This window comes from Periophthalmus magnuspinnatus, chromosome 19, assembly GCF_009829125.3.
Source record: "Periophthalmus magnuspinnatus isolate fPerMag1 chromosome 19, fPerMag1.2.pri, whole genome shotgun sequence".
NCBI lineage: Eukaryota > Metazoa > Chordata > Actinopteri > Gobiiformes > Gobiidae > Periophthalmus > Periophthalmus magnuspinnatus.
Window position 1 is genome coordinate 4,273,232 of NC_047144.1, and position 12,726 is coordinate 4,285,957.

The 12,726-nt window shown below is 40.2% G+C and overlaps 1 protein-coding gene across 2 annotated transcripts in view; it reads left to right on the forward strand.

Moving 5' to 3' along the window:
- Positions 1-8,827, forward strand: part of mrtfba (myocardin related transcription factor Ba) — a 36,823-nt gene extending 27,996 nt beyond the window's left edge. For both annotated transcript variants that reach the window (XM_033984699.2, XM_055229467.1), the window contains exons 12-17: positions 465-1,415; positions 2,684-2,794; positions 3,601-3,750; positions 3,852-3,989; positions 4,096-4,156; positions 4,324-8,827. In XM_033984699.2, coding sequence (XP_033840590.1) covers positions 465-1,415; positions 2,684-2,794; positions 3,601-3,750; positions 3,852-3,989; positions 4,096-4,156; positions 4,324-4,847 — 1,935 coding nt within the window. In that variant the 3' untranslated portion in view covers positions 4,848-8,827. The remainder of the gene's footprint in view (positions 1-464; positions 1,416-2,683; positions 2,795-3,600; positions 3,751-3,851; positions 3,990-4,095; positions 4,157-4,323) is intronic.
- Positions 8,828-12,726: the final 3,899 nt, after the last annotated feature.

A 12,726-nucleotide genomic window follows, 5' to 3' on the forward strand; every position in this document is an offset into this window, starting at 1 on the left:
CCACAGAAGGCATCCCAACTATGAATGAACACAATGAAAAAAAAAAATAGCCACCCTGGTTGAACCCTGGTTTGCATTTGGCATTTCTTGACCCTAACAAGGCTGTGAAGTGTCGCCAAACTTATTCCTCACTTTTTAAAGTATTCCTGGCATCCTAATATCCCTAATAATCCATTACAATAAATTTGTAGTGTTTTTCACAACTTTCAGAAGCCAAAGCTGAGTTTTGTCATCCCTGTAATGCTAACAACAACTAGCATGCTAACAGCCTACTAGCCTTACTTCTTGGTTCATAGAAAATGCTCTAATTAGATGCAGACAGCACACAGTGGTTTCATTTTGACCCTGAAAGCTGTTTTTACTGTATATCTGTACTTGGGCAAAATATGTTTTACATTATCACATGAAAAATCTGGCAGTCCCTTTAATAGTGGAACGTTATCCTCTATTTGCTGTGTGTCCAGGTGGCTGAGCTGAAGATGGAGCTAAAACTTCGTGGTCTCCCTGTGTCCGGCACCAAGACTGACCTAATCGAGCGACTCAAACCCTTCCAGGACAGCGCCGCACCTGCCCCCTCACCCACCTCTGCACCTGTTCTCGCATCTCTCCCCACACCTGTCACTGCCAATTTAACCACTATTCCCATGGAGATCGCCACTACCACCACCACCTCCCCGACCATCATCCTACCCCCTCAACAAGCCCCACCCAACGACCCGATGACCCCAACCCCTCCCGTGTCCCCCATCCCGCAGGACGTTGGCATGCCCGATGCTCCGGCCGAAATGCCGCAACTCCCCCGAGTCCCGGAGGAGAAAGATAGAAGACTCCATGAGAAGGAACGCCAAATCGAGGAACTGATGCGGAAGTTGGAGCAGGAGCAAAAATTGGTGGAGGAACTTAAAATGCAACTGGAGGTGGAGAAGAAAGCAGGGATGAATTCGGACCCCAACGTCAAGCAAGAAGTGAACAGTATTTTTACTAATTGCACAACAGTCCCTAATTCGATCCTTAACAAATCGCAAATGACTTCCAACTCTGTCAAAAACGAAAGTGTTATTTTGTCAAACTGCGTATCCACCGCATCCAGTTCGATATTGGGCTCCCAGATAACTACCCCGCTACCTACTGTGGTCAAACTAGAAGACGTGACCGTTTCGCCCACAAAGCCACTCCAAATTCAGAGCCAACTGGTGACACAAAGGAGTCCCAAGCTCCAAAGTAGACCACTGAATCAGCAGACTACCCCAGGGCTCCAGCAGTTCTTCATCAGTCACACAGGAGGGATGTCTCAGGTGCTGGGGCAGCCACAGACCCTCCTCACAGCCACGGGACAAGCCGGAGCCCAGATCCTGGTCCCTGTGTCCCTGCCCAACAATGCCATTCAGCTGCCTACTACCACAGTCAGTCTGCAGGTAAAATATCGGTTATGTATGATATAGTGCTTATGGTTAGGAAGTAGGGTTGTCAGAAGTGTTGAAAATCAGATACTAATCAAAACAAATCTACTAATCTGTGTAAAACTTTTTTTTTTACACAGATGGAGTCCGCATGGTAATATAAAAGAATGTGCTATGATTTAATGTTGAAAATGACATTCTATTGTCTAAAGAAAGTGTTTTTATCACTGACGTATTGGAATCAGTGTTGAGTATCGAGTCTATTCTATTCCTGAAATTGAGTTTGTAAAGAAAGAATAGTATTAGTTGTAATATGATTCAAAATGGGCTAATACAGGTCTATTTTGAATCAATTTTGCATAACTGTGCTATTCCTTATATATTTAAATTATTGGATTTTGGTTTGGTCAAGGTTTTATTTGCACTGGACTCAAACTATAGAACATTTCAACAGCTGTTTTTTTTCTGTTATGTTTAATATTCATGTTGCAAAATCAGCAGACCCCGTTATTTTAGTTTTGGATTATTAAAAAACATTAAATGTATAGTAAAGGTAAAATAATTTCCTTTTGTTTCACATTGTCGAGTTGTTAAGTGGTTATGTCACTTCCAGGTCCAACTTGCAGCTTCACAGCTGTTCTGGCTTTGTGGTTTTTTTGTTTGTTTGTTTGCCACAATACTGCCTGCCTTGGACCCAGAAGTGACATCACACTTAGTAACTTGGTTAAAGAGCATGGAGGCAGACGCCCCACCAGGAAAGTTCCATAGTGCACCTTTAGTACAGTTGGAAGAAAGTAAAAAAGTAAGGAAAATAGTTTCCCCCTAATTATTAAAATTTAGTTTTAATAACAATTCTTGCAAATAATGTCACTGGAAACTGAACATTTTACAGCTGTTTTTAAATCATTCCAACCAGACCAGACCAAATGCAAAATACTGCCATAGGGTGACACGCACAAACAATCTGCTGTACAGATAAACATGTGGCAGCTACACGAAGAAATGCTGTGTCCTAACCTAAGTCCATGTGGCTCATTTTCATAAACAAATAGACAGCTGATATACCTCATCTGCATCCATCAGGGAACGAGATATGGCTGTTCAGACGTGCAGTTGCAAACACAGATTGCAGCCTTCTGGACAGCTAATGAATCCTTACCATTAAGTTACACTAATAAACTCCAAAGGGCATAAATTGTCTTGAAAGATGTATTTCAAAACATTTCGACTGATAGAAGATGGTTTGTTTTTGTAATATCTCAATTTTTTCTTTTCTTTTGCAGCCACTTCAACTCCAGGCGGCTGCATCAAACCCACCCCCAGCTCTGGTCCAGACCTCTGTGCCTCAGCTACAGGGCACCAAGATGGAGACCCCCTCCACCCCACTGCTGCAGGTCAGACGCTCATGGCCAAGACTGCAGCCCTTAACCTAAACAAACTGAATGAGTAAACTAGGTCCCAGCAACTGATGTACCAAACTTACATTTCAAACTGCCTTTCTATGCAATAGAATATAATTTTCAAGCCAATTCTGTCCATGTTGCCATGTATTTTTTGCAGTATTGATACCTACTTAAATCTAGTATTCATAACTATTTGTGTATCATTTATATAGCTGTTAGAGATTCCTAGGGATAGTTAAATAGCTAACCTTGGAGTTTATAGCCTCGTGTCCACTGGCTCACTTTAGAGTGGATAATTGGTACAGGCCGCAAGTGTCTCCACGGTCTAAAGTGAATCATACCATTCTGTTTGACCTTGGAGGGTACTAGCTCCCAGAGGGAGCCAGCACAGTATGGATCGATTTAGATTATATGTGGCTACACAAGAAACAAGATGATTGGACAAAAGAGTACACAGACTAAAGACGTTAGTGTCTCACGGGTCCCTGGACCTGGAGCCATACCTGGGGCATGGAAATCCAGCTCGGCTAGAGGGAGTCGCACCAAACCGACCCGGCGGCCCTAAGTACCAGTGGAAAAGGGGCTTATGTCTGGTGGAGAAGAAGTGGAGATTGTCTTGTTCTTACGGTGACTATTAGATGAGGGGGCGGTTGCACAAAGCTGAGTGGGGAAAGTGCATTTAGGAAGGTCTGTAGTGGGTTGTTAATAGGCTGTGATTGGCTGATGAGTCTTCCTGTTTAATTTGCACTCAGACAGCATTAAAGTTTGTTTATAATCACATTTGGACCTGTTCACAGACCCTGACCATGTGCAATAACAGCAGTGGTTTGGAGAGCCAGACCCGAGCAGACCTCAGCCCCCAGTGCTTTCTGAGGACCTCCCCCGACACCAGGGCATCTCCTCAGGCCTCCCCCAACCACCACATTTCCAACGGGCCCCTCAACAAGGTAACCCATCTAAACTACTCCATTATTATTATTACTACTATTATTGTACCTCTGTTTGTTGTAAATGCTGACAGTTTTCCCTCTGTCCTTCATTGATCCAGTCTTCCTCTCCGGGACAGCCCACGTTTATCCTGCAGCCCACCTCTCTGCTCCCTCAGCCCCCCAAGAGCCGCGAGCCGCCTCGCTACGAGGACGCTGTCAAGCAGAGCCGTAACCTGCTAACCAATCACTGCACACAGGTCAGAGCACTGGACTGGTCTTGTTTAAACCTTTAACACTGTGTTTTAGCAGTGTGGGGCCTTGGACAGCCTACACATCCCAAATTTGACTGATGTGTTGTTTCAGGTTTCCACGGCAACAAGCCAGCAAATGGATGACTTGTTCGACATCCTCATTGAGAGTGGAGGTAAGGTGCCGTTTACCAGCATGCACATGATGATGGGTAATAGGGAAGAATTTTTATAACAGGTCTTTATGTATCCTAACCCTCTAGCATGTTAAAACATGTATCTCTTATATATTCTGATGTTTAGCAGCTTTTTAATAAATGAATCAAATACTTTGTTCCTCCAGAAATGGCTCCATTCCCACAGCAGGATGCCCCTGTGCCGGTGAATAAGGCTCTGCCAGTCACTGCTTACATCAGCACTCTCCCGGTCAACACAGTTCTGTCCAGACCACCCCCTCAGGTGCAGCTGGCCCCTGCCCCGGGCCTGGGTATGCTGGGGGACCCTTCTCTGTCCCCTCTCCCCCCCTCTCTGGGCTCTCCTCTGTCCCTGAGCTCGGAGCAGCAGCTGGAGGCTCTGCTGGAGGGCACGCTAGCAGACAGCTCCCCTGCAGACCCGCGTACACAGGGCCTGATGGAGGAGCTGCAGGCTCAGCTCATGGAGCAGCAGCCTTTTTCTCCCATGGACACATCGGAGCTGTCCTTCTCCTCCTCACCCCCCTCCTCTCTGCACATGGGCCTGTCTGACCCTGCCCTGGACAACATGGAGTGGTTGGACCTGACCATGCCTCCCGGGCCCGGGCCGCTCACCCCTCTCACCATCCCCTCTGACTTCCTGGACTCCCACGACCTGCAGCTGCACTGGGACTGAGCTGTTCAGAGCCCCACTCACACAAGCAGCAGTTTGCACAGCTTTAAGACAGCCCCACGCTGGGCCGAAGGATTTTAAAGGAATCCATTTTAAAGACGATCATCTACAGAGAATGAGCCAAACAGTCACTACAAGACACTTGTGAACCCTGCACAGCGATCTATACTGAACTACTGGACCAGTCTGATGTGAGGCTGTGTGCCATAGCACATGTGTGCAGACTACACATTTCAATAAGCAAATCGACCTGCACAATGTAACACAAACCTCTGGATTCCACCAGGTAAACAAACTCAGACAGGTGCATTACTATACTGTGTTTAAACACAGACTGCTGACTCATGTACATCCACCACTGATGTTCTTCTGTAAATAGGACTCTAAGTTGCCACGAGCAGCAGGTGGAATCCGGGAGTTAGACAGGACCAACCCTCTTTCAAAGCCATGCACATTTAGTCCACAGTGTGCATAATAATCTGTCACATGACTATTTAGTGACTATAGTGACCCCAGGGTCCAGCTGATCAACCAATGACTGTAAAAAGCCTGGACATTACCCAGACGACAAGAGGAGCCTCTCCTCATCTTATGTGAGCTATGCACTAAACCACCTCACAATATTGAAATGTGAAGCATATCCAACAGCATCCAACCATGTGATCAAACTGATGTGATCGACTTTATGTGGCCAATGCTCCAGTCTATTTGAATGTATCAAATAACTAAAGTACTTTACTGTTGGCAGCTTTTCTGAGGGCCTCAGAGGAAAGGGAACAAATACAGACATGTGCATCATGAACATTGTGCTGCACACAGAGCTAACTCTGCTCTGCTGTGGACACTGGCCTTGTCCTGCTTTGTCACATACTGGGACTGCATGTTGTTGTCAAATAGTGACATGAAATGCCTTTACAGCACACACTTAAATCTGAAGGTTTTGCAGATTTCCACACTATGGAGTGATATTGGAAACAGGTGTTCAAATGTAGTACAGTCCCTCTGAAAACAAAGCCAGGAAAAAGGGAGTGTTTCTGAGCACATGCGCTAGTGTGAGCGAGCTAGCATGATTACATGTGTCTATAAATATGTATCCGTGTGGAGTGGTCTTCTGTCTTCTGCATGTCCCTGTGTGTCTACTCCGTGTGCATGACTGTTCAATATCAGGCTGCTCTGTGCTCCTGAAGACTGTTTCTGTCCCACTGTCCAACGCACAGTGAACTAAGAGGGCTATGCTCCTTTTCAATCATCACATCTAAATATATCTTGTATCCCAGCAATGCATCATATCACTCTACTGTATACAGACACCAAAACACAAAGCACTGGCCGTACAGCATTCTCTGGTCTGCTAAAATCATTTAAACTAAAAAATAAACAAATGCATGCAACAGCAAGAATGTCACATTAAATTCTAGTGTTTTGGTTAATGTGAGAAGAAACATCACAATTATGATTATCTTGTCACAATGATGATGCAGTGACCAAATAATTTGAAATCAATAATTCATTTTCATTTGCACAGTCTGATAGATTCACATTTCTTCAATTAAATTTGTGATTAAAAAAGTGTATTGATGTGATATAACGCACCTTATATCTACATACACATTTTTGGGGTATATTTTAAATTTGTATTCAGTTTATTCTCTCAATCGTGCGACCTATGTACTTTGAAGCCTATATTATGTCACTTTTTGATGGTGCACATTTACAGAACAAGAACAGTCATTGTGATGCAACAGGCGTTTTAAAGGGCCCATATTACGCTATTTTCTGATCTGTTATAATGTTTTTTTCATCACAAACAGACCTGGGGTTGTGTTCTGTTTCATTCACAAATGTTTAACACACAGTTTAGGCTGAGTTCTTCTCTCAAACGGAAAATGCTCTGTTCCACGTCGTGATGTCATGTGGTAACACAGTGGAGCACTTCCTGTATTTTTAAACTCTCAAACTGTCCATCTCTACTGAACAAAACGTAAAACGGAGCTGTTAGCTTAATAAAATAAGCACTTCATGACATCACAAGGTGGAACTAAGCATTTTGAGCTTTGGAGAGGTAGACTCACTAATAATAAAGTGTTACTCAAACATGTGTGAATGAAACAAAACACAACTCCAGGTCTGTTTTTGATGAGCTAACATTCTAACACGGCTCACAAAAGTCCAGTTTGTGTAATTTAGGACCTTTAACTGTAAACGTCTTATTTGTGACCACTTACGTTTTCAGGCATTAGGGGGCGCCACTTATCACCACAGCACATATAACATATTTTGACATTTGCGTGCCACTTTAGGTTCAGTCGAATCCATTCTAGCTGATCTGTATTCACTTGAGCAATAATGTCTCTAAACAGCAAAAAGAAGAAAAAAAAAAATGGCGCCAAAACTGGACAAACTACTTTTAGCTTTTGTGTTGTGTCGTTTCAATGTCGCTATATCTTAGGAAATCGTTTTTGATATCCGTTGCCAAAAGCAGGCCTTGAAATGTAATATCAAGTTTTGTTTTCAGAAATATTTTTTTTTTAGCGTTCACAATTGTTGCTTCTGTACAAACGGCGTTGTCATGTGTATCTGTTTTTGCTTGTGGTTTTGAATTCTGATTTTAGACGTACCAAACCACAGGAAGTGTAAATGATCGCTCACAGTTGGACCGTGGTTAGGACGGGGCAGGGACAGCTCATTGCAATAACGCCAGTGGTGGAAAAAGTACTCCCGTTTTGTTACTTAAGTAAAAGTACAAATTTAGGAACAAAAAATATCACGTATCATTATAGATCTACTTAGAGCCAGAGTATGTAACTTTCTTAGCCAAAAATTATATCTTTTTTTTAGATTTTGGTTGTATTTATTGCACTGAAAAACATGCGTCTCTACAAACCTGACTCTTATTTGGAAATGTTGTTGTTTTTGGTTTTAATATTCTCTAGTATGACATAAATGTATCTATCTCCGTGAAGAATGTTACGAAGTATGTTTTTACCTTTCTGTTTCCATGGAGTCATGCAAGTGACGTGCCACAAAGTTACATACTGTACCTTTTTTAAGTAAAAGCATTGTACACAAAAATGTAGTAGGAAAAAGTAAAAATATTCCAGACAGATTTTGAAAAACTGTTAAATTGTTAAATGTAGTGATATTGATTTTAAAAAAAAAAGTTAGCAGATTCTTGATTATATATTTTGGTTTGGTCAAAGCCGGGACTTGAACTCAAAATCTTAAATCCTGTTGCCATGAATGTACCAAAAATAACTTGAACATCATAACAAGTACTTTGTAATTTACTGGAATTAGACTGAAAAAAGTAAAAAATACCTGTAAAAAAGTAGAGATACCTGCTCTTAAATGTAGCAAAATAAAAGTAACTTCTCCACTGTAAAATGTACTTAAGTAAAGTACAGATACCTAAAAATGTTACTTTTACTTTTGTACTTTTCTTACTTTCCACCACTGAATAACACTGCTCTCTTTGATAAACTGTACTGTCAGATACTGCCTTGGTTTTATCTTGTGTTGCTGTTTTTGTATCAATAAGCCTTTGTGTTGCGTTCAAAGGATTTCTTATTGTCTAGATAAAACTGCACGGGACAGGAAGTGGCAGCTTCAAACTTGGACCAGTACATTTTTAGCAGACTCCTGTCCCATATGTAAACAGTATATGTGGGGGGTATAGTACATAGATCTATAATATGGTCTTCTTATACTTCCATGGTATAGTATCAGCAGCACTATGGAGGCAGCAGTTAGCATCTGTACAGTAGTATTTGGTGGTAGCCCTCTGTATCTCACCGCTCATGCCACGCCTCTTGTTGTTTGTATGCCATATGTTTTGCACATTGTGTACATATTTCTATAGATGTAATGCATATTTTTATACATGTGAAACATCCATGGCTCTCTATTTTGTACATAATCTAAAAGATGTATATAATAAGTACTGTATGCCTTTATGTGACAATAAATCATTTGGTGTACTGTGAGTTTGGAAGTGCTGTCTTTTTTCAATTTAAAGGTGCATGGTATGTAACTTTTCTGGTCTGCTTCCTGTCTGTTGCCATGGAGATTGTATTTACCTGGAATATCACAGTTTGGAATTAAATGTTTTCAACTTGCATTTATTCAGTCACAGGTGTTTTGCTTCAAATACTTTGAAAAACATGCATTCTTGCTGTGAGTGGACTTGCCTCTTCACAGATCTGACCAGTAATCTGCCCAGTGGTGTCGGTAGCTTGTCCCCATGGAAATAGATATGTTTAAACTAATTTTTTTTTTTGGCTACTAAACTGTGTATATGGTGTTTTAGCATTGTCTACTCTTCCCAGTGTTTTTTTTTTGGTCATTTTAGTGCAAACTAGGACAATTTATATCTTTGTCAAGTGTGTGCTGCCTCCAGTAGCCACTGCAAAGTACTATGTGACATCACACAGGACTGCCTTGATTACATTTCTGAAACACCTGGCTACAGGGGCTGATGCCTGACCAATCACACTGTTCCTCATATGCCCACCCTCCTCCCTCCTTTAGTCCTTTAGGTCCTTCAGAGTTTAGGCGTTTGGTTCCACTTTATGACATACTGTGGATTATTCCAGGAAAAGCAAAACATCTCAAAGTTGACGGACCCTCCACCTGAAATGTCATTTAGTTCACCTAAGCACAGTACCGTGTTTATAGCTACAATCGATTCTTCATTAAAACTTGTTGTGATCAGTCATTGTTAACAGAACATTTAGAAATATATCTTAACATTTAGCACATGTCCGGCTACGCTGTCTTTGCAACAGATTATTACACTGAGATAGAGGTAAAAGTTCAAGTTAATAACATACCTCCAGGTCAAAGTCACACAAATCAGTGACAAATGTATTTACATGAGCCTTTTTTCATAGAATGTAGATGAGCACATGAGGCCGTGACTCAGCCTGACAGACGCACAACTTTGTGAAATAGATCCCATTTGTTTAATGACGCACTGTACGCCATGCCATGAACACACATTTGCGTTTTAGCACAATGCATGTTTCTTTATTTTTTTTATTAAAGAACATATTTGCCTAATGTCAAGGCACTGGCTACAAAATCAGAACCAGTCGTTTCACAAGTGAAGCATGATTATAGCAAAAAGGGTCCATCACCGTGGTAACGCTCTCAACACAACAGAGAGGGGAGAGGAAATATGTGACGGTGGATCCTGGTCAGGGGAGACTGTAGATTATAATCCAGTGTAATTCAGGTGCTAGGATAAAAGCGCACAGTAGTGGAGTGTGGAAAGTACCTCACAGCAGGAGGAGTGGTAATCCATGTCAGCAGAGATCAGATGAAAGTGAGGCACTCTCCAGGTTCTCTCTGCTAAGGTAGTCCATCTTGGCGGAGAGTGCCTCACATCAGAAGGGGTGGTAGGTGTGGAGGGTGGAGGGTGCCTCACATCAGAAGGGGTGGTAGGTGTGGAGTGTGGCTTGACATTGGGGACACATGTGCTGGACACTCTTCAGTTGGTCCACACAAAACGGAACCAGACACAGACCCACAAAGCTCCTGTGTGAGGACAGAAAGGTCACCCCTCCATCTTAAAGACGGGCTATTTTACTTCTACGTGGTATTTTACTTCTACGTGGTATTTTACTTCTACATGGTATTTTAACATATTTAGATCCCCATGTTTCGTTTTATTGTTTTGAAAATGCTGTATTTGCCTAAAACAAAAACGTATTAACATGTTTTATAAGTTTCGTCACTTTCGTTTTTGAGGCTAAGTGTCCCCTCCCTTTGCTCTCAACACTAAGTCACTCCTCCTTCAGAGCACTATCACATTGCATCAGGTTTGGCAAGTTGCTGTGTATAGTCTTGTATCATGTTTTTGTATATTTATGGAGAACTGTCTCAGGCATGTTTTTGATGAAGGAACAATGTAGGAATATGTACAAAGTGCAAAAAAAAATCTATTTAACATTTGAACTGATACTCAGAGAACCTACAGATTCAATGGCTGCGCTCCCTATTTTTTTTAAGTCATTCCTAACTACTACCATAATACACACTGACTGAATTTAGATTTTAGTACAGTATTTGGAGAAAAGTAACATACACAATGCAGCTCATGAGCCACACTGACTCTCCATTGAACTTCTTGGTGTGAGTGAAGACCACCTGCTCACAGTTGGGGCACAGCATGAAGGCCCCACCCCTGCCCAAGCGGTCCGCTGTGGAGACAGAGGGGGGGAGGGGCTTTAAATAAATCAGCAGTGAATATTGAATGGTTAAGTCGTGTGTTGGAGCGGAGCTTACCTGGTTCTATGTGCTTAATATCATCTGCTTCTTCTTGCAACTCTTCCTTTTCAGGTAAGGAGGACTCAAGTGGCAGAGGAGGAAGAACTGTCTCATCTGACGGGGGAGGGGGTTCTTCTGGTGGGACAGAAGGTTCCACAGGTAGAGGAGGGGGTTCCTCTGGTGGGGGAGGGGATTCTTCTAGTGGAGGAGGGGGTTCTTCTGGTGAGGGAAGGGGTTCTTCTGATGGGACAGGTTTTGGGACGTTCTGGCCTGTGGGTTGGGGCAGGGCGTTGGGCGTGAAGTGGAAAGGGGGGAGCATGTAGACGGCCCCTTCATTCTTCATTTTACTGTAGAGGTGACTGATGCCCACTTGACCTGTGTGAGAATGGATGCAAACATAAATATTAAAATGAAATATCGTATTTGGTTGATTGATCCAATGATAACCATTAGGACCTGTAACTGATTTTATTTTTATTATTATTTTATATTTAAAGTAAAGTTTAAGTTATTCCTCAATTAAATTACGCATTCTGAGCTACCTATTCACTGTGACTTTACACCTGCTTTTCACAACTCTCAGGCCAGAGTAGACTAAGAGCACCACTAACAACAATTAGCATGCTAACACACACTTCCTAATTATCAGACTTAAAACGGTTTACAATTTGATGGAGACAACATGTAACAGATTTATTTTCAAGACCTACTCAAAATTCTGTAATACAGACATGATCAGGTACAGGTCCTTTATTATTATTATTATTATTATTATTATTATTATTATTATTATTATTATTATTAATAATATTATTATTAATATTATTATTATTATTATTATTATTATTATTTTATTTTTTCATTGTTATTATTATTATTATTTTATTATTTTATTATTATTATATTTTATTATTATTGTTTTATTTTTTCATTATTATTATTATTATTATTTTATTTTTTCATTATTATTATTATTATTTTATTATTATTATTATTGTATTATTTTATTTTTTCATTGTTATTATTATTATTATTATTATTTTATTATTATTATCATTTTATTTTTTCATTGTTATTATTATTATTATTGTTTTATTATTTTATTTTATGTTTTCATTGTTATTATTATTTTTATTATTATTATTGTATTATTATTTTTTATTATTATTATTTATTTTTTTCATTGTTATTATTATTATTATTGTTTTATTATTTTATTTTATTTTTTCATTATTATTATTATTATTATTATTATTATTGTATTATTTATTATTATTATTATTTAATTTTTTCATTGTTATTATTATTATTATTATTATTATTATTATTATTGTATTATTTATTATTATTATTATTATTATTTAATTTTTTCATTGTTATTATTATTATTATTATTATTATTATTATTATTATTGTATTATTTATTATTATTATTATTATTATTAAATTTTTTCATTGTTATTATTATTGCTGTATGTACTTGGACTCTGCTGCTTACATGTTTTTGCATTGACACTACACATAATGAGAGCAGCTGAGTGGTGCTGAGAGTAAGAGCAGCCCCAGAGGAGACGTGCCTGTGTCTGAGCTCGTCCCGCAGCTTTGGTGGAGCAGG